Source organism: Pollicipes pollicipes, unplaced genomic scaffold (assembly GCF_011947565.3).
Source record: "Pollicipes pollicipes isolate AB1234 unplaced genomic scaffold, Ppol_2.1 Scaffold_5110;HRSCAF=6035_pilon_pilon_pilon, whole genome shotgun sequence".
In the NCBI taxonomy this organism is placed as follows: Eukaryota; Metazoa; Arthropoda; class Thecostraca; order Pollicipedomorpha; family Pollicipedidae; genus Pollicipes; species Pollicipes pollicipes.
Genome location: NW_023596617.1, coordinates 101,816 through 123,181, shown reverse-complemented (window position 1 = coordinate 123,181; position 21,366 = coordinate 101,816). Strand labels below are relative to the sequence as shown.

The 21,366-nt window shown below is 63.1% G+C and overlaps 1 protein-coding gene across 1 annotated transcript in view; it reads right to left on the bottom strand.

The window, feature by feature from the left end:
* Positions 1 to 72: 72 nt before the first annotated feature.
* The window catches only part of LOC119101953 (fibrous sheath CABYR-binding protein), a 40,460-nt gene continuing 19,166 nt past the window's right edge, over positions 73 to 21,366 (bottom strand). Inside the window, exons 2-4 of the mRNA XM_037225348.1 lie at positions 18,923 to 20,000; positions 15,201 to 15,302; positions 73 to 695 (exon numbers count right to left, since the gene is read on the bottom strand). Coding sequence (XP_037081243.1) covers positions 468 to 695; positions 15,201 to 15,302; positions 18,923 to 19,966 — 1,374 coding nt within the window. The 5' untranslated portion in view covers positions 19,967 to 20,000 and the 3' untranslated portion in view covers positions 73 to 467. The remainder of the gene's footprint in view (positions 696 to 15,200; positions 15,303 to 18,922; positions 20,001 to 21,366) is intronic.

The window sequence follows — 21,366 nt, the reverse complement described above, 5'->3', positions numbered from 1 at the left end:
GATCGTGCGCGTGCGACTCAGACGGGTTACGTGCGAACAGTTGACCGGAGCGTGCAGCCGTGCCGGAGAGAAAAACACACACCGAGAGAGACAGAGAGAGAGAGAGTGCGCAACCGCCACGCGCAGGGAGACGACCAGAAGGCGTGACAAAGGAGAATGGAGCCAAGATGAACCGGGGAGGAAGCCCATACGAACGACAAAACGGACAGGCTTAGATGGACATGCGTGCGTCCACGCTGCTCATTAGTCCGCACTTGACGCAATACGAAGGAAATGTAGAAAAACGAACAGTACGTGCTTTCTCAACATTGCGAAGGTCGTTTTGCCAGCGCGCTAAGACACATTCATTGGCCGTGCGAGTGTAACACACAGAGCAGCCAGAAAGGCAGACCAGAGACGACAGCCGACCACCTCACGCCGTCCTTCCACCAGCCCCGCCCAACTGCATGCGACAAGGGCCGCCCGCGTCACCGGCCTCCGGGCCTGAGGCGGCGCCGGGCCGCGCTGCTGACCAGCTGTCGCAGGTTGACGTTGGCCAGCTCGTCGTCGTTGTCGGCCTCGGAGCTCTCGGAGAGGCGGGCGCGGCCGGCGCCGGCGCCGCTGTCCTGGCTGCGCGTCAGCGAGCTGGCGCCGCTGCTGCCCTCCGAGCTGATGTCCGAGTCGCCCTCCGAGTCGAGCGCCGGCCGAGCCGAGCCCTGCGGTCGGGAGTACGCCGGCCCAGTCACCGCACGGTCGGTGCGGGGTCGGGGGCACGCCGGCCCGGTCACCGTACAGTCGCTACAGGGCCGGGGTACGCCGGCCCGGTCACCGCGCGGTCGGTGCAGGGTCGGGGTACGCCGGCCCGGTCACCGCGCGGTCGGTGCGGGGCCGGGGGTACGCCGGCCCGGTCACGGCGCGGTCGGTGCGGGCTCGCGCGAGTATGTTATGAGAGAGCAGCTTGGGTAGCATGATACCAAAGTGCTGACATGTCAATTCAAGTCTTACTGGGAGGATGCATTACATGACTTGAACATGCACGCGTGAGATTTCTTGGCCAGCTACAGAAGAGCAAACCGAAAGCAGCAAGCTTGGGTACCGGCCGAAGCTGTTCGTAACGCTTTTGTGGCATGGGAGATAATAAAAGCCTTCACACTGCCGCAGGACAGCGTTGCTAAATCAAAAAGCCTCAACACGAAGGTACCCACCCTAACACGCTTCAGCACCTCAAACAGAACAGCCCATGCACACAACATCCAAACTAGCCCCGTCTATCGCAGTCAGCTGGCGCACGCGGCACTGGGGAGCAGCGATAGCGTCGAGCCTAATGGCCCCGGGGTGCAGGCCGGCGGCCGCGCGGCGCGGCTGCACCGACCGCGTGCATGCGGACCAAGCATGGTCAGCACGCCAGCCGCCTGGTCACAGGCTGCCTGCCCCCATTCAGGCCTGTTACTCTACGCTCCCGGTGCGGGCCGACCCGTACCACGGCCGCCCGGCTAGAGCCCCGAGGAACGGACACACACCTGCCCACACTCACAGAACCCCACACACGCACAGGCAGAGGCAGGGGCCGGCTGCCCGAGCGGGCCAGCGGCGGATCTAGCGGCTCGAGGTGCGCGAGCAGTGTGCCCGGCCGATATGCTGACAACGTGCGTGCGCCCCTGCCGCCGCTCGGAGCGGGCCAGCGGGCGGGCGGCGCAGCGCCGCAGGCCACAGCGGGGTCACGCAGGCCACAGCGGAGTCACGCGGGCCACGGTCAGCGACAGCCACGGGCGAAAGCGGCGGCCACTTACAGAGCGCGGTCGTGGGGAGAGATCCGCTGGCAGTCCGCGATCAGCGCAGACCGCCGGCGCCGCCAAGTCACCACTGGCCCGGCGCGCGTCCTACGGGGGCGCGCCGTCGATAAGATAACCTGAAAGCTGCGCGGCAGGTGGCTTAACCGGACGATCAGAGGTGTCGGGGGCGAGGTCAGCGGCGAACGCGGCGCACCTGCCGCCCCTCGCGACGCGGCGTGAGCGCGCCTCTCCACCGGAGAGGGCCGGGTCCTCACGCACAGCCGGCCGCCGACTCAGGGCACGCGGCACGCGGCGGCGCCGATCCGCGGGGCCGGGGCATCGCGGTCCGCCTGCACCGGCCGGTGCCGCCCCAGCCGGCGGCGGTGCGGACGGCACACGGCGCGCCCGCCCGCCCGCCGGGCTGAGTGGGTGTAATGACACCGAGCCGGCGGCTGGTCCCGACCGAACACCAGCTGGAGGCGGTTCATGCACAGCCCGATTCCGCCGCCGGCATAGACACTCTCTCAAGACAGTGGGAAGAAGGAGGGATGAGACGACGCGCCTTTCGTCAAGTTTCGTACATGATAGTCGATAACTATGTGCATCGATCAGGGTCGCACAGCTTGCCATTAGCAGCCGGGTGGCCGGGTCAAACCGCCCCACACTCAGCCGCCTCGTGACCGCGTGACACGGCGGCGCGCGTCACGCCGCCGAGTCACGCGGCGCATCGCCGTTACGCCGCGTGACCGGCGCCGCGTCCATTCAGCGTCCAGCGCCTCTGACCTGCAGGCCGACTGTGACCCACTGTCGACACAGCGGCCCGTCGCCGACCGTATTGGCTGTCCGCCGGCCCCGCTGGCCCAATCAGCGGAGATGGGCCGGCCGCACCAGCGCAAACAGCCACTCTCTCACTCGATCCCACAGCCGTGGCTTGAGACTCGAGCTCGGGTGAGTGAATTCAGAGTCCAGTTCTTCCCCGACAAAGTAGCCACCTGATCCCCGTTCTTCATAAGCCAATGAAAGCCTATTCCATATCCCAAGCTCATGCCCCACTCGGCCCAGAGGCGATGTGCGTTTGATTCGAAATGGATGCGCCGTTCACGGCCGTGTATGTCTGACAAACGGGCAGGTCCCGATCTTATGTGAAAAGCGTGGTCGATGATGTATTTAGCTGCAGATCACTTGCCAACAACTGTTTTTCAAATAACATTTCAGCGCGCTACATGTCTTCATGGGGTTGGATCAGATGATTCTACTCGAGCCCATATTCGGAATAAAGGCGTCCCTCATTGGCATGTGTCTATGACGCTATCTAAGTGGGCGGGCCTTGGGTCAATGAACAAATGATGGGTCAATGAACAAATGGGCTCTGAGAGGACTACACATAACGCCACACACGGGCGGCCGCACTGGCGTAAGAACTGTTACGACGCACTTCCCGGTGACGTCATAGGTTGCAGCCTGCGAATGGCGTTTGGCAATGGTGAACGGCGCAGCGGCCATGCCGGCCGCCCAAACCGCTGTTCGTCGGAGTGCGAGGTCCCGGGATCGCGCCCCGTCGCGGCCACTCGGAGTGGCGTCGGCCTGCCGCCTCGAAGGAGCCAGGTTACTCTACGCTGATCGATGCCGCAGCGTCGGCCATCACTCAGCCCCACCTGCTCCGCCACCCATCCGGGCGTCATTATCCAGCCGCAATACGTGTGACGGCCGACACCCAGCGCCGGCCGGCCAGCTGACGCCCTCACCGGGCGTTAATCAGACGTCGAGCCGGCGGCGGCCGCACCGCACCGTACCGGCCGTCCGCCGCCGGCGCACGCCGGCAGCGGACGCGCGCCACTCGGCCGGCGTGCAACTTCCGGTCGAGGCGCGGCCGACGCGGCCAGCGTGCGCCCGCGACGCGACGACAGACTGCAGTGGGGGCGGGTGTCGGAGCTGGTGCTAGCAGACTGCAGCGGGGGCGGGTATCGGAGCCGGCGCTGGCAGACTGCAGCGGGGGGCGGGTATCGAGGCGGTCGACCGCGCCGCGCTGACCTGACGCGCTATCAAGCACAGGCGGCTTGTTGAAAGCGGTGCGAGCAGGACCGGATGTGAGGGCGCACTTTCGGCTCGGCCAGGCTAGGCGCCGTCTGATAAGATGAGCGTTGGAGGACGGCGGCTCAGATCATACCGTTGAGCCGAGATCGGACTATCACTGAGGCCAGTGATCAAACAGCTCTACAGTCGAAATTTAGAGCGCATGGTTTGCCGACTAATGACAATGTTGGTGACGCAACCAAGACATATTCTGATGGATTGGCCTTCGCCCAATGGCAAAATAACACTGATTGCACCGGCACCACATCCATTTTCCAAATGTTGCTTCCTGCGAACATTGCAAGGATTTTTTCACGAGGCTCCTGTAAAGCCCAATATTCAAGCGCTCCAAACGCGGTTTCAAAGAGACGTTGCCACATCTAAAAATGCAATGCTTTGTTAGGAACGCAATCAAAACCAGACTGACCACCACTTTTTTGCTGCACTTTGCATGCGATATCACCGATAAAAACACCATCTGGTATCTGATAAAGCCCCAAAGTTTACCGTCGATAACTGACACTGACACAGTTTCCTTCAACAAAACCGGCTTGTTCCACCCGATCGTGACTCGGCCTCAGCACCTGAGCCCAAATACTTTCCGACGGTACATCTGCCACCTGACCGACACCCCAGCCAAATCCGGACAGAATCGCCAAAAACGAAATTACTTCGTTTAAGCGACGGCAGGACTCGACGTCCCATAAAACATCACAGCACCCGAATAGGCGTTCGAAGGCCGCAACATCCTTAACGGGAGGTGCTCCGACCTTGGAAGTCAGGAACTGCGAACCCAGCTCCCATTCGCGTGCCGCCTTGGGCGGGGACACAAGCGGCGCCGGGCCGGCTGCGCGCCGCGCGCCACGCCGTCCGCGGCCGGCGTGGCGCTCCGCTGCCTCCGCGGCGGCCCGCCCCGCGGCCCGGGACCGGGCCCGGCGCAGCCAGCCGCGGTTCCCAACACCGGCGGAATGTTGATCGCACGCCGCAGCGGCGCGCCGACAATGCATCGGCTTCGCCATCCATCACTGCGGTGCCGTATACGGTCGGCGGTCGCTCGGAGGAGAGCGGCGCCGGGTCAGCAGCGCGCCGACCCCGCGCGGCCGCCGCTCCGCGCCGCACACGAGCAATTACAGACCGAGTCTCTGGGCGCCGAAGCCGGCGCCTCTCGGGTCAGGCTCGCCTGTCACTGGCCGTGTTGTTTGACCTGGTTCGTCGGGTGGGCACGTGGGCGCGGGGCGAAGAGGTCTCGAATACCGACCCGGCTGGACGTCAGCTCCCGTCACAAATCCGTTAGACGGACCGTGTTCAATGATAATGAAGATCACGACGTGTCGTCCTGCGCTAGCACACTGATTTTGTCGCAAGGCACGCGTGCTTGACTTGACACGCGAGCCAGGTCCGGGACAGCTTAACGCGATGACCGTACATCAGTCAAGACCCAGAGTACGTCCAGGTAACCGCCCAAACCGGCTCCTGCGATGTTATCTGGGCGCGGGTATCAAGCATACAATCACCGTCGCTGACAGATCTCGAGTCCGTGTTTAGGAGCTGGCGCATCGCGCAGATGGACCGGTCGGCGAAGCTGTTCTGCCGGCGCGGGACGCCTGGGCAGCCCGGCCCAGCCCGGCCCAGCCCAGCCTAGCCCAGCCCAGCCCGGCCCAGCCCGGCCCAGCCCAGCCCAGCCCGGCCCAGCCCAGCCCAGCCCAGCCCAGCCCAGCCCAGCCCAGCCCAGCCCGGCCCAGCCCAGCCCGGCCCGGCCCGGCTCGGCTCGGCTCGGCTCGGCTCGGCTCGGCTCGGCTCGGCTCGGCTCGGCTCGGCTCACCTCGGGTCGGGCCAGGTCGTCTGACCGCGCTCCGCGGGCCGTCTGACCCGGTTCTGCGGCGACCGGCGGCGCCAGTCACGGCCGGCGCCGGGGGTGGTGGATTGATTATGGGAATCCAGTGAATTCCGGGCCTTATGAACCTTGAGGCATGCCCTGCCGACCACATAAAGGTTGTCAACAAGTTAACAGCAAGTCGGGCCCAACCATTCCAAAGCCTGAGGTGGAGCGTCGCTTCTGGTAATGCACCACCGGCAATGGATGGGTGAGTGGTTCCAGTTTCTCTTCGGCTCTATCGAAACTGTCGATCAGCGCGCCAGTCGGTCAAAAGACCCACGGCGACCACAGGCCGGGAGCACGGAGCTTTTCATCTCCGCTTCTCTCTTTCCCTATCGGCGTCGTCGTTCCGCTCACATTGAGCCAGAGGACGTCAGCCGGCTCATCGTCGACAGGCCCTGGCGATCGCCCGGATCATGGGGCGGCCGCCGGGAGGGCCGCGGACCGCACCCGGGCCAGGGCGCCCGCCGCGCCGCCGCCGCTAACTGGGCCAGCCCGGGGCGCCGGCGCACGCGGCGCGATCTCCGGCCGCGATAGGTTTGTTCCGGGCAGATCCGCGCGACTCGCGGCGCCCGCGACGCCGCGCGGCGACACAGCTGACCCAGATCGGCGGAGGAGCGCCGGCCGCCGGCGCACCGCGGCAAGTGCGCCTCTTCCCGGTGCGACAACAGGTACCGGGGAGAGGCGCGCGCGGTCAGCAGCTGCCGGTCCGCGGCGAAAACAGGGAGGAGACGGCGCCCGACCGCCCCCGGTGCCGATCACGAACGGGCAGCGGCCTTCTTCGATGCATGGAGATAAGGGAGTGGGTGGTAAACAGACCCATGAAGGGAAATGGGGGATCCAGGGGAAGATAACACTAATTGTTACGCTTTCTGTTGACGTCACCAGCCGGCAGTGCCGCGCGTTGCCGCACGCTGCCCAAGAGGCATTCATCGCAGCGCAGCTGGCTCAGTCAGCCCACTGATGGTCAGTCCGCACAGACCTCACGACCAAACACGCCAGCGAGATGGCCCGGCACATCTGTCGCGGAATGTGAATGTCCCATCTGACTGTTTATCTCTGACACACATCCCACCCCATTCTTCAGCATGAGAGGGTGCTCGGCTCCGGCCCTGAGCGTCGTCGGAGCCGCCGGACGTCATCTTACGCCGCGGGGAGTCCACACGGCAGCGGTCCGGTCCAAGTGGGCAGATTTGGGACAGTCATCCCGGCCACTTCCGGAGCTGTAGCTGGACCACACCCCGGGGCGAAAGCACGGAGATTTACGACCGTACCCAGAGCGGCACGTTTTGCAGTCCTCAACGAGCGCGTGGGAATAACCCGCACGCGCATGCAACGGAACTGTGAAGGTAACGCCTGCGCTGGCCGGCGGGGGAGCCTGTCCACATGCGTGTCACTATGCCGTCAATCGCCTGAGAGCCAGGGCGGGGGACAGGACTGCTGGCAGCACCACCCGGTCACCGGAGGGGCCACACATCACCACCGCACATCCCCACACCCGTCAGACACCAGCGTGCCAGCGAAGAGCACGCCCCCCCCCCCCCCCAGCCGGTCGGCCGCACAGCGGAACGACACACAGCAGGACCACACCCCCACAACAAGCAGAGCACGGGGCGGGGCCCGGCAGGCGCCGCGCCGCGCCGCGCTGTCTGACCTGGTGACCCGCTGCCGGCCGTGGGCGGCGTCGGGAGACCTCCCGCACGCGCGTGGCCGCCAGCGGGACGTAGGAGCGCGTGTCAGCAGGGCCGGGGCGCCAGCCGGCCCCAGCTGACCCGCCGGCACCGGCGGCCGCCGAACCGCCCACGTTCAGGCTGTCCGCCGAGAACGAGCGCATGGCGTTCTTGACCAGTGTCGGCGACAGCAGGCCGCCGGTCGACGCCATTGTGGCGGCGGGTCGCCGCGCGCGTGCCGGGGTCGTCGGGTCACACCGCTTCCGCGCCGGTCACACGCGGGGCGCCGCGTGTGCGCGCGCGCGGCCACTCGGCACGGCTCGCCGCGACGAGCACGTCTGTGGAGGAGGCCGCGCGCCGGCCGCCGGCCGCGACCGGCGCGCCCCTGGCGGCGGCGCGGCGAAGCGCTTCCACGCCGCCGCGTGCCGGGCATAATAATCGGAATATTTGGTGCTGGCCGGCGTCATGTCGAGGAATGCAGGACGCGGGATGGCGGGCAGCCTGCTCAGGTTTTCCGTCCCCATCGGGGCCGTCGTCTCATGCGTCGACGGGTCGTTTATTACAACTCCAGCTACCACAAGAATGCTCAACAAAGACTGATGATGATATAACTTCGGTGTAGAAATGGGGAGAATGCAAATGTACAGTTTATGGGATGGCGTTACTGCAGATGCAGCCGCCGCGTGCAGACAACACTTAGGATCCGCTGATGGGGCGAGGCGTCCCGCCCAAGCACCCTAACACAGAGCGAGCGGCATCGCGCCACGAGTCGCGCTTGCCCTAACCAGCAAACACGTCCACCACCGGAGGTCAGCCAGTGTTAACTCATGGCGCCACACGTCCAACGCCGGCACGTCAGCTCCCGTGCCCGCCTAACCCACTCGTCGAGCCGGGCCGCCGGCCGGCCGGCGCCGCGCACGTCCCAGCGCCGCCGCGTCGCTCCACGTGACGCACGCCGGCGCCGCCGCGTCCGGCGCCGAGCGTCACGTCAGCATGACGGCCGCCGAGCCGGCGTGACCCGGCGGCGGCGCAGGTCACTGCAGCCCCTCCCCGGTGGGGGCACACGCCCGGCCGGCCGGACGCCGTCATCACGCCGCGTTATCACTCGACGGAGGGCGGCTCGGCGAGGCCGGTGACCGCGGCCGGGCGGCCAGCTGACACTGACACTGACCATGTCATGCGGACACTGACAGCGCGCGCCGGCCGGGCCACGAAGCGCGTCCAACACGCCTGCAACAGTCCCCAGTGGCCGCCACCGACGGGCGGGCGGGCAGCGCGAGCGGACCGGCGCCGGCGGCGCGCACCGTCGGCTCAGGGCGCCGCCGGCGGGCCCGCGCCGGGCACGCGGACTGAGCGGCGGCCGCCATGTGACGGACAGCACGGTTGGGCTGCCCCCGGCTGAGCGGCCGGCTCTCAGCGCTCCGACCGGCGGGAAGCGGGGCGGCCCGGCCTCCTGGACGGCCGAGAGGCACGCCACCAACGGCGGCGCCAGCGAAAGCGCGCTCCGACATGCGCATTTAACGCGGTGCATCGCACTCCTCTCCACCCCTCCACCCCTCCCCGCCTCTCCCTCTCTCTCGCTCTTTCTCTTTGTCTGTTCCTCTCCCCTTCCTCTTCCTTTCTTCCTCGTTGCTTATTTTCCGCCCGTTTTTTGTTGGCAATTCGCATGCTAGTTTGACACGCAGCCTATTGGCGACAACAGCTTTCTAGCGCCACGATGCATCCTGCGATAGGCGCACAAAAACTGTAGTATTCCCATGACCCAGTCCCGCCCTGGCCGCACGGCGACGGCGGCGTCTCAGTGGACGGACGGGAGCGATGTTTCCTTGAATTAAGAGCCGTTTGAAGACGGGCTCCAAGGGCGCGAGCGGAGGCCGGCCTCGACGGACCACCATCGAAATGGGCATCGGGTTTCACAACGGACGTGTGAAGTGACGCCAATTACACCGGGCCCGGGCCGAGAGCTCTAAATCTGGCGGTATTCACTAGGAAGTGCCAACACATTAACAGGAAGTCGCAAACAATGCGATTAGACCGAAGCGACAATGCAATTAAACCAACGAGGCGCAGTGCGAGGTGCTGGGAAACGTCATTACCGCGGCGATAATTGCGCATCGAGCCGCGGCCGTCACGGCGGCGGCACGTCAGACCGCGCCGCACCGGATCGCCTGCCTCGGTCGGCGCGACTCCCGTGTCCGCGCCATCTCCCACACGGCGCGAGTCCACCGCCGAGCGCGGCGGTCGACAGCGGCCGCTCTCGCGGGCGGCGCCTCCGGCGGGGCGCCGCCGAGCCCCGACGCAGGCGTCACGCAGGTGTGACACGGCCGGCCACGGGGCCCGCGGTGGGGAGCGGCGCAGGCGGCCGGTCACCAGCCGGCGGCGGGCGGCGGGCGGCGGGCGGCGGGCGGTCCGGCCGGCGCTCCGGCGCGGTGACGCCTCGACCGACCTGGTGCGGCGCTCCGCCGGCCGCCGCCGGCTCTAATTAGCCGACCGCCCGTGGCCGGCGCCGCCGCCGCCGTCCGCCGGCGGTGTGGATGGCCGCGCCGGCGCCGGCGGCACCGGCCGGCGCGACGTTAGCCCAGATGCGGACCGGCCCCGGTCTCCGCCTCCCAGTGAAACCGCGGCGCGGGACGCCGCCGAGTGTCGGCGGAGGTGTCGCGGCGGGCGCTCGCGCGGCGGTGGGGTTCCTGGCCCGGATGCGACGCGCTTGGTATGAGGGCCACCAAGATAGGGTGATGCCCGGGAAGATCAGGCGAGGTTCCAGTTTATCAGATAAGACAATGCCCCGGGAGATCGGGTGCTGCTCGAGAAGGTCAGGCGGTGTTTGGGGAGAGCCGGCGATGTCCGGGGAGATCAGGTGCTGTTCGGGAAAATCAGGCGCTGTTCGGGGAGATCAGGAGATGTTCGGGGAAATCTAAAGCTATTCGGGGAGATCAGGCAACGGTCAGGGAGCTCAGGCCGTACTGAACATCAGGCGATGATCGGGAAAATCAGCCGACTCACGGGGGCGTGGCTGGACGAACTCAGTATGCTGCAGGAGTGGTGCGGAATAGGGTGGCTATGTATTATCGTTTGCGCGAACAACAGATTACAGAGCACGAATCTTTGTGTGAGCCCTTTCGTTGCAAAAGGACAGCCTTGAAACGTGGTATTAGCAAAGCCAACGAGACGGCTTTAGGAACGGCGCCGTTTCACTATCAGCGTCTGTGCGCGATGACAGTTAGCAGGCAGTTCTCTCGCTCATTGCTATGGCAGCAGCAGGCAGTTCTCGCGGTCATCACCATGACAGTCAGCAGGGAGTTCTCCCGGTCATTGCTATGACAGTCAGCAGGCAGTTCTCCCCACCATTGCTATGACAGTCAGCAGGCAGTTCTCCCGGTCACCACCATGACAGTCAGCATGGAGTTCTCCCGGCCATTGCTATGACAGTCAGCAGGCAGTTCTCGCAGTCATTGCTATGGTAGTCAGCAGGCAGTTCTAGCGGTCATTACAATGGCAGTCAGCAGGCAGTCCTCCCGGTCACTGCTATGGCAGCAGCAGTCAATTATCCCCGTCATTACTATGCCAGTCAGCAGGGAGTTCTCCCGGTCATTGCTATGCTCTGCTGACGCCATGCCTGGCAGCGTTTGCCAAGTGGGCCAAGCTTGCTGAATTCTGGCAATGCGTGTTACCTCACCAACATCCTTCGTCTTGCTTGTGGGAATACGAATGTGTGAAAGCAGACACGATTTCTGCATCGAAATTCGTTGACTAAAATTTGTATCGTTCTTATGCGGGGTGCTTAACATGACAACGCTTATAGTGACACTACAGATGCTTATGACGTACAAACGACATGTGAATGGTCCTCTCCGTAATAGAACACAAAGCAGCTGTTTGCCGCATTCATAAGTGCAATTCTGAACATGGCTATGGTTACCATGACATTGCAGATGCTAATCACGTAGAAAAGGTATCTGATCGCATCCCAGCACAGGGAAGCTCGGCTGTTATCATGGACAACTGTGTAACCACGAGCTCAGGTCAGGGGCGTAGAATACGGAAAGGAGGCGGCACATCACGACCACGAGCTCACCTGCACCCGCCTGTACAAGCTTTCCTTCAACGCGACAGCTGTCACAACGGGTTGCTGCGCTCATAATCCAAGTGGTGCCACATCCGGTAAACATTCCGCCAGCTTCCACCCGCCGGCCGGGTGACGGCAGCGGCTCACGAGAGCGCGCGACCTCGGAGGCCGCTGACCCGACCCGCAGAGCCGCGCATCGGCCGGCCGGCCAGGCAGCGAGCCGGCAGACAGACAGCTGGCCGCCGCCGGCTCGGTGAGGTAACAGACGCTAACGACCGCCGACGCAACGCCGCCGAGTGAAACGGGCATATATCGACAGGCGGCCAGTGTGCCGGCGACGCCGGCGCCCGTCACGGCGTGGACTGCAGCCGGGCTAGCGGCTCTCTCCGGACCATTAGCGGCTCGGAGCCGGCAGGAAAGGCCGGCGCGACGGGCCGCCGAAAGTCCGTCGGCCGAGCAGAGAGAGAGAGAGTTGGCACGGACAGATCAACAGCCGCTGGCGACGGCGCCGCATCGCACGCCCATCTCGGGCGCAGCGGGCCGGCGGCCGGCGCAGGGGGGCGTCGTCAGCGGCGGGGGCGGCGGCGGCGGCGAGAGGCGCTAATCCCACTACCCGCCGACAGATATAGGACGGCCGGGGGAAGACAGTCGGCACGCAAACAGGCACGGGAGGAAGAAAGTGGGGGAAAACAATCGGGACCGCAAGGAGTAAACAGGGTCCACCGACTGTGACCGGCGCAGCCGCGTCGCCCGCCTCAGGAAGCCGCATAACTTCCAAGGCCTTGACTGCCGTCAGCTGCGACGATCGAAGCCTTACATGCACCACTGACGGCGACCACTCTGGCTTCACGGTGCGGGTGACCGGCCGCCGTGTTCAGCCGCGCAAGACATGTAGTCGCAGGCACAGCCCGGCTAGTTCCAGGGATCACATGTACTCGTGGCGCACGGCCATCGAAATGCAAGGGCATGGGGCGCGTCAGAGCTGGCTGCGTGATGGCGCGTTGCGAAGCTCCAGCGTGCGATTCAACGCGCTTGAAAATAACCGAACGTACTTACTCAAACCTTTCTCATAGCCAGTGAGGAAACAGGACAACGCGGAATGTTTTTGTTCAGTTACATTTCACTCGAATCGCTCATTTTTGCCTGTGCGCACTTCCCGTGAGCCGGCGTCCCAAATGTCAGCTGTCCTGTCCGAGGCGTCGACATCACGTGACCCAGATTGCGGCGCCAGTGCCGGCCGCCTCCCACCAGCCGCGCACCGTGGCGGGGAGACCCGCCGACCGACCACGTGCGCCACGTGCTGCGGCCCGGCCGGCGCGCGACACGCGTCCACGGCCACTCCCACCGCGCGTCGCCGCATGCTCGGGAGATGACAAACGGCCGTGGGAAACGGGCTGTACTGCGCTCTAGTTGGTTCGGTGGAGGGCGGTCAGCGGGCTCAGAGGCCGGCGGGCAGGCACGGGAACCGGACACCGAATATCCCGGGAGCCGGGCGCCGAGCATCCCGGAAACCGGGCACCGAGCTTCCCTGGAACCGGACACGGAGTGTCCCGGGAACAAGACACTGGGTGTCCTGGGAACCGGACACTGAGTGTCTCGGGAACCGGGCACCCAGTATCCCGGGAATCGGGCACCTAGTATCCCGGGAATCGGGCACCAAGTGCCATGGCGAGAGCCGGGGTCTAGAGGACACAGGTGTGGTTTCGCAAAATAAATGTGTGTGTGGGGGAGGGGGGAGCTCGGAAAATACCCATGCGGGCGTCCAAAATACACGGAAACGAGTTCCCCCAGAATTTAACTAATTTCTTCTCAAATGTGGGTGGGGAGGGGAGGGGGAGGGACCACAAACGAATAGGGGACTGCATCCTCGCTCCGGGATATCACGAGAATCGACACGCAGAGAAAGATGCCAATAGTCACAGCATATTAGCGAGTTCCGAGAAAAGTGTTCAGCCAGTGGGGCGATAGCGCAGTTCCAGACCTGTCCCAGTATCTGGGCACAACACGGACCCTGTGTGAACAAAACGGTACGGATTGGTCGGGAAGTGCTGGAAGAACGAAGGCGGTCCCACTGAATGAAGGTCGACACCCGTTAAAAACAAACCTTGCGGTGCGTCCCACATAGCATTCCTGCGCGCAGGGCTGGACGGCTGGACGGATGGAATGTAGTTGGCAACCCTGACCACTTAGCGGCGTTACGCAAAATGCGCGAACGGGACAATGCTTAGTAACTCATGCTGACGCGTCTCTAATTCTAACGGTCACCGATAAAAGCGTGCGTTACTGTGGGGCCATGTCACTCTCAAAATGGTCCCAGATATGAGCTGGGCTGCCATGATGCCTCGATGTCCGTTGCTCCAAAGAGCGAGATGGCTGCTAGATAACTGTTGGATATTGACAGCGAAGTTGGTATGGGGAGTAGGAAAGAAGAATTCAGATGAGATGCAGTTTTCCTCAGCCATATCGAGGGCATGTCCTTTGCAACTTTCCGCTGCTGTTTTCTCATCTTGGTGACTTGAGGAGACTTCGTAAAAGCAAAAAACGCCTGTCTCTGCCACCTAGCGGATAAAAGGTACAACAGTAGCTGCTATCCAGGCCCGCGGGGCTGAACAACTGTCGTTCACATCCAGCGCAGTAGATGTCGCTGACCACATAGGTGCGATTTAATCCAGAGGGCAGCATCAGCGGGCTTGGTTGCTGGGATTTGAGCCCCCTGACCAGAAATGATCCGTTCAGGACTAGGGAATAAAGGAGAATGGGTAACAGTGGGGCAGAGCTACATGCGCCTAGGGGGGGGGGGGGGGGAGGGGGTAACCGAGCTTTAACCCGCGCGCAGACTGAATGCGCTGGACGTCCGGTCGGGGCCAGGGGCCTCTCGGCCCACCCGTGGCCGGCACATGCAGCCTACCCTGGACAAACGGGGTGTCGCCAAGACGCAGGATGAAGCAACACAGAGAAGAAAAGGGTCATCATACATCACACATCAAGAATTAGCAGGAATCAATTCTGCTAGAGAAAAACGCTATGAGGGTCATCAAACCATTCTTTGAAGAGAATGATTAGAGGAAACTATGTTGCATACGGACTTGCACACCTATATCTCTGTAACCGACGCATGTAAGACACAACGTTCTGTCCGTGTTTTTCCAATGGGAAGATCACGGTGGCACCTTTTCCAAACAAGACAAACAATCAACAAATCATTCTTTCCCATCCCAACGTCGTGATCTAGCTTATCACACTGTGCATAGCTTGAGGTACACAGCAGCTGCCCCAGCCCCCATGATTCAGATGGTGGATGGTGGTCAGAGAGCTGTAAGCTGACCTGGTATGCTCTCTCGCATCCCGACGCTGCTCTCGTGAAAGTCGTGAAAGCCCGTGTTCGTGATCGCCGATTTCGTCTGGAGCCGGGCCGGCCTGACCCGCTCCGAAGCGAGAACAGGCCGGCGGGGCGTCCGCGCGGCGGCGGCGGCGGCCGACCACACCCGGCCGCCGCGCCGCGGGACATTACCGATTTTCCGCTCCGTCGGCCGACGCCGGCGTCGGCGGCCGACCAATCGGCGCGCGCCGCCGCCTCCGCTGCCGGCGCGACGAACCGCGCCGCTCCACGCGTCTGAAAAGGCTGTCTGGAAAGGAAGCAGTGCCCTCCCGTCCTCCCTCCCTCCCACCGTCCCTCAACACGGGGACGCTGACCGGCTTTGGTGGCGGGTGTTTCTTAGATACTTTATACACGGAAAATAGGTATAAACCGAGCTGGTGCCTACCACGCGGCTGTTTTCCTTCTCGGTGTCGGACTTTTTCTTCCTGCGCAGCTTCTTGCTGCCCTCCTTGCCGTCCGCCCTTCTCTTGTCGGCGCCGTCCCCCACCTGGCGGGTACAAATGGCAAGTGAACAAAAACCGGCGTCACATCGTTACTGACCCCGCCGCATCCCACTTACGCCATTCCGGCGACCGCGCGCGGCGCCCGAGCAAGGGGGCGACAAAAACGCGTAACGCCCCCCGAAGGACGCTGGATTTATGGCCCCTGGCGTATAAAGGACCAAGCGGGCAGCAGTTTGTACCTAGGTTTTTACGTTTGGTTGACCGCACTTTCACACCGCCCCGCATCGAGAATCCCACAGGCGTCCGAGCTACGAACGTGAAGGAAAGCTAGTGAAACGCGCTCGCCTCGTTCGCTAGCGTAATTCAAACACGGCCTCACGAGTACACGTCTGTCTTACTGGAACTATTTGCTCCCATCGGTCCGTCACGATGGCGATTTTTCCTCATTGATGTGGGCGGAAATAATCGTTACAAACTGCGTTTACATATGAAGCGAATCGCTATGTGGAATATAAGAGCATAACAATAATAACATAAGTACTAAACTAAACATAAATGTTTACGTGACGGTCATTGTCTTACTACTGGCCGATTTACGTGGGAACCAATGCTCACGCACGGTGTAGTTTTTCTAGTGTCCGTACTTTAGAACACTCATCTCCGTTAAAAGTTTTAGATGGGCACAAGCCTTACGTCTGACTATGGTAGCCAGCATATTCTATAAAGGTTCAAGAAATTTGTGTGAACAAGTCTTTTACGATAAAACGTTTTCTTGTGCTACGCACGAAAATGAAACATACATCGCTTATGAGCTTATCATTTATGACCTGTTGGCGTGCCAAGACTATCCTACGGAATCAGTTCTAAAGATGACGTTCACTAAATGAGAACGGCGTTGTTTCGCAAAATACGCTGAGGAAATGGACAAGCTTTCATAACATGGCCCACCTTACTTGATAAATCAACCTGAAATGGCGCAAGCTAAGCCCCGACAGGATTCTTCCAGAAAATTTGATCCACTTTCTTCTCAACTGTGGCGGCTAGAGCAGCCCCGACTCACTAAACAGGAACTACAACGCCGCTGCTGGGCGCGCTGATTTCTACAGTGATTGCAGTATCCACCCACACCTGCTTTATTAGTTGGTGCAGACGTCACGTTTTGCAAAAAAAAAAAAATACAAACAACAAAAAACAGGCCAAATGCAGTACATGCTGGTAATGCAAAAACAGATGCTTTGGACAGAATTACACCCACGGAAGACACTCCGGCGTACCGCACTCAGAAGGTAATCTTAAATACAGCGCAGGACCTCACTCAGTCGAGCCGCGAGGTGTTGGCAAAACCTAGAAATTAACACCCTCGACAACAACCCGCTGTGATAACGGTCACAAGGTCACGGGGCCATTAGGACACATTGCAATCTGTTTAAGATTGCACAGCTCGTGCACCTTGAACGAAATGATTTGGCGACGGCGAAGAATTGCAAAATTGCAATCAGGCCAGTATTCCGTGTCCCGTAACCATGAACGGTTCGTCCCATAAGCCCCGCGCCACCCACCGCTATACCACTTGGCCGTCTTCGTGGTCGCTGCCCATGTTCTTTAAAATACGCCCTATTTCGTCCAACAGATTTGTGATCACCGTTCATGTAAAGCAGAGCAAAGCGTCATGAGTCATGACCCCGAAACCAAACAACCATTTCACGTTGTTTACCCATGCTCCATCCAATGCTTCAGCAGCGTTTTCCTCGAGCGAAACAGGCGCCTCCACATGCGCCTTGGGCTACTGCGGCCGGTGACATTCCGCGGGTAGCCGTGTGACAATCCGCCCGTTGAAGACATCCCGTCACGTCCCGACCTCGCCGCAACACTCCCCCGCCACGCGACACAGCCTTCCCGCCCCACGGCCGGCACGTCCGGCGGGCGGCGGCGCGCGCCCCCTCAGCACCTCACCCCCACACCGCCTGGGCCGGTCGGCCCGGTCGGCCCGGGCGGCGCCGGCGCCGGGCCGGGTCGCCGGGCGCACCTGATTGGAAAGCCCGTGCGGAATGTGCAGCGGCGACCGCGTGGCCTCGTGAACGGTCAGCAGCGGCTCCCGCTGGCCAAATGACCGCGACGGGGCCCGGGTCCGTGACGGTCGTCGGAGAAAGCGGGCCAGCCACGGCAGATGCAACACGGACGGCACGCAGAAAACAGCCGGGTGCTGCCAGAGCTCGGTTGCCGCGGCACCGAGCGAAAAACCTGCACCGTTTTTGCACGTAGGTTTTTGAAACAATCAAGCACCAATGGGAACAATGTGGGTACAGTTATTCGGGTCGCATGGCTTGGGTTTTGTGCAGGCAGATATCTGACGCGTTTATGGCTTTTCTGGAATGCACGAGACGGATGACGGAAGTTGTCCAAGGAAAATCAGCATCCCGATGACTAGCAATACCCATAAATGCCAGCCATGCTTCCACTGCTGTCAAGGGAGATTAAACATTATCAAGAAATCTTCTGAATAAGAAACAAAACCGCGGGGAAGGCGCTAGCATGCGAGGAAATCGAGCTGGGCGCCAGACAAGACATTCCGCCTCAGATACGTGCCGCTGACAGAGCGCCAGCTTCAGATTCCGAGACTCCCCGGGGAGTCGTACGTGAGCATACGTCAGCACCTCGCTGTGCCACGCGTACGCGCTGCGTTCACAACCCCGAGCTGCGGTGGCTGCTGCGGTAACGGCAGGGCCGCCGGGCACCGTCAAGGGCAGCCTCGTCGCCAATAGCTGGTCGGCATGACACACCGGCGCGGCGCCGGGCGAAGACGCCGCCGCCCGCGCCCGCGCGCGAGCAGCCGGGGCAGCGAAGATGCGACGAGGGCCGGCGGACAGCGCTGGGCGGACAGCGCACAGCGAACAGCGCTGTCCGGCGGGCGGAATGTCCGGGGAGAGCCGTAATCCTCGGCGAAGGTCGCGTCTGATCCACCGGCGGGCCGATAGCGTCGACACCGAGCCGCCGCCGACACAAAAACGACGCCGGCCGCCGGCGGCAGCCGTGGGAGCGTAAACAGCGTCCAGCCGGCACCGCTCCCTCACTCCGGCGGTGGGGAGGGGCACGGCGCCGCGCACGGCACGAGGCGCAACGCGTGCTGCGTGACGCTAGGCGTGCAATTTCCAGCGTCAGTCAGAGGAGGCCACGCTGAGAAAGCCGCCGATGCGCGAGAAGAATACGCTCGGGGAACGGGTGCCAACGGGGTCTGGGACCCGGCGGCAGACGGACGGATTCCTGTGGCGACACGATCACTACCAGGCGATGGCAGGCTGCCAGATTTATCACGGCGACACACACACACCAAATCCCTGAAACGAACTTAATCTATATGAGTCACTGCAATAACGGCAAATGTTTACGTGACGACTAGATATGGTATTTGTCAAAGCTGGCGCCAGCGTCGTACCGGCACCCGTCTACATTAAGAGCAAGGGCCCACGGGAGGGACGATTTGGCTGCTGCTGATAGCAGCACTGGCAACAGCTCCCAGTGCAACCCACTCCCACACTTCCCGGCACCGGTAAGTTCCCAGCACAGTCACGCCGGTACTGATTTGGCACCGACAGCTGGTGTCGTGGTAACGGACTTCTGCATTTCTAATCCTGGTGCACTAAGGGTGTTAGACGAAAGTACTCACCCCCTCGTCGCTGTCCTCGTCTGTGATCTTCGACGCCATATCGCCAATGACGTCATCGGACACTGGTGAGGTGACTTCGGGGGTAAACTTGACCTCCTGGTCCGGCTCGCTCGGAGTCTGCTGCTGCTCCTTCCCGTCGTCGGGCGCCGGGGCGGCCGGCAAATCATCGCCCGTCGAATTTTCGCGGGCCAACTGGCCACACCTGGCTTCACCCACTTCCGGAGCCTCCTCCGGAACCTTGTTCAGAGCCTTCTCCAGAACCTCCTCTGGAGCCTCCTCTGGAGCCTTCTCCAGAGCGTTCTCCAGAGCCTTCTCCAGAACCTCCTCCGGAGCCTTCTCCAGAGCCTTCTCCGGAAAGTCCTCTGGAACTTTCTCCGGAGCCTCCTCCGGGTAGCTGGGCTCCGCGTCAGCCTCACCAGGGCCAGCCTCAGCCGACGACCGCAGACTCTGCAGTGGTGCACACACGTCATCGCCTGCTGCGGCCCCCGCCTGCGGCTCCTCCGCGTGGTGCTGCTCAGTCTGGTACTCTTCGTCGTCGGAGCGCGGGCCAGAGGCGTCCGAGGCGCGGCGTTCGGCCGAGCCGGCTCTGGCGACGCACTGTCGCACCTCGGCGGCCGCGGCGGCGTCGGCAGCGACGTCGGCGGCGTGGTGGGCCTCGGCAGCGCTGCGGTGGGCCCCGTCGACCGCCCCGGAGCGCTCCAGTTGGTCACCCAGCGGCGCCGGCGCTGGCGGCGCCTCATCCTCCCAGATCTCTGCGCCCTCGGGGTCGCAGTCGGCCGGTGCCGCGACCTCCCCCTCCACCACGAGAATGCTCTCTGGCTGAGCCGTCATGAAGCGTGACGGTTTCAGCTCCGCGGCCACGACCATCGGGTTCACCTCGTCCTCCGCCTCCTCGTGCTCCGCCTTCGGTTCCGGCTCCGGCTCGGGCTCCGGCTCTGTGGCGCGCCGCGTGCGCAGCTCCGCCTCGATCAGCTCCTGCAGGCTGGAGTCGGTGCTGAGCGGCGGCGTGAGTACGCCGTCGGCGCTGACCTCCGTCCGCTCCATGGTCGCGGCGGCGGCGGCGACGGTGGCGCGGCCTCTGTCGGCAGAATAAACACGTCAAGCGACGGCGACGGACACGGCGGCAGCGCAACAAAAACAGCGACACCAAGAGCGAACATGGATTTGGTTTTAATAATAGCGAATGAGCTTTTGGGATACACAGACAGGAGCGGCTCTGGCTGCAGAACGTCAACCACGCGTGCTCCTTTGTTTGCGGAGTGAAAAAGCGGCTAAGCCGGGCTCTGCTAGCACGGATTCCGTAACGGTGCAATCTACCAGCAACCGCAGTTTCAGCACAACACAAAAGTCGGGGCAGAGACACCAACAGAGCCAGTGTTTAGACCGAGGCTGTGTTCAACGGTCAAAAGACGCGACCAAGAGCAACCAAAGTCGACAGTGAGTCATCCTCATCAGCGGATGATGTAGCGGCGAGCACGGCCGCACACGATCCCGCCGGCGGCCGCCGACCGGTGTCCGGTGCGGAAGCCACGCTGAGACCTGCAGGCGTGCGGCGAGCCCGGCTCCTGTCGGCCGGCGCGCTGGCGTCACGTCCGGACCGTCGTCCGGTCGCGCGGGGCGAGCTGGAGCAGCCTGGCCGGGAGCCGGGCGGCAGCGAGGCCGGCCCGCTCATCCGGACCTTGACGGCGCTGACCCGTCAGCCGGCAGGTCGGACCGCGCGGTGTGACCTCGGTCGTGGCGCCGACGCCACTGACGGACCATGACCAGGTCGGCCCGCCGCGCGTGTCACGTCCGTCACGGTCGTCACGTCTGCGGCGGGCGACGCGAGACGCGCTCGCCGGCGCGGCGCGACGGCCCGGCGACCTGCCGGGGTCGCGGCGTGACCCGGATCGCCCGCCGACGGCCGACTCGTCGCCGGCAGGCCAGTTTTTGCCATCGTCGTCCGTGAAACGACACGCGGCCGCCGAGACCTGAACCCGGACAGCGCTCGGCCCCGGCGCACGGCGTGGCCAATGGAGCCGGCCGGCGGATCGCGAGCGGCTGGACGTCGCATTGTTCGCGGCCGATCGGACGGGCGGGCGGCGCGGGCGACGTCCCGCCGCGGCATTGTTTCGTTATCGGCGGGTGCACGCCCCCGTTCAATCGGCTGAAGGCATTCGCTTTAGATACACTGATATCGGACACGCTTCAGCTCGGCGGTGACGTGGCGGGTCAGCTGCAGAAAAACGCCGAGAGATCTCGATCAAACGCTAGGAAGCTCTGAGTGCCTTAGAGCGCGCGAAGCAGAGCGACGTCGAAGGATATCTGAGCCTTCGAGTGAATAATGCAATAGCCAAGCGCTCGGGATATGAGGCGTAGGCAACCAGCGTGCAGACGCAAGGCCGACTGCCACTGCAGACGGCTGACTCGGGACAGCGCCGCATGCGCCCGGCGCCGAAGAGCCG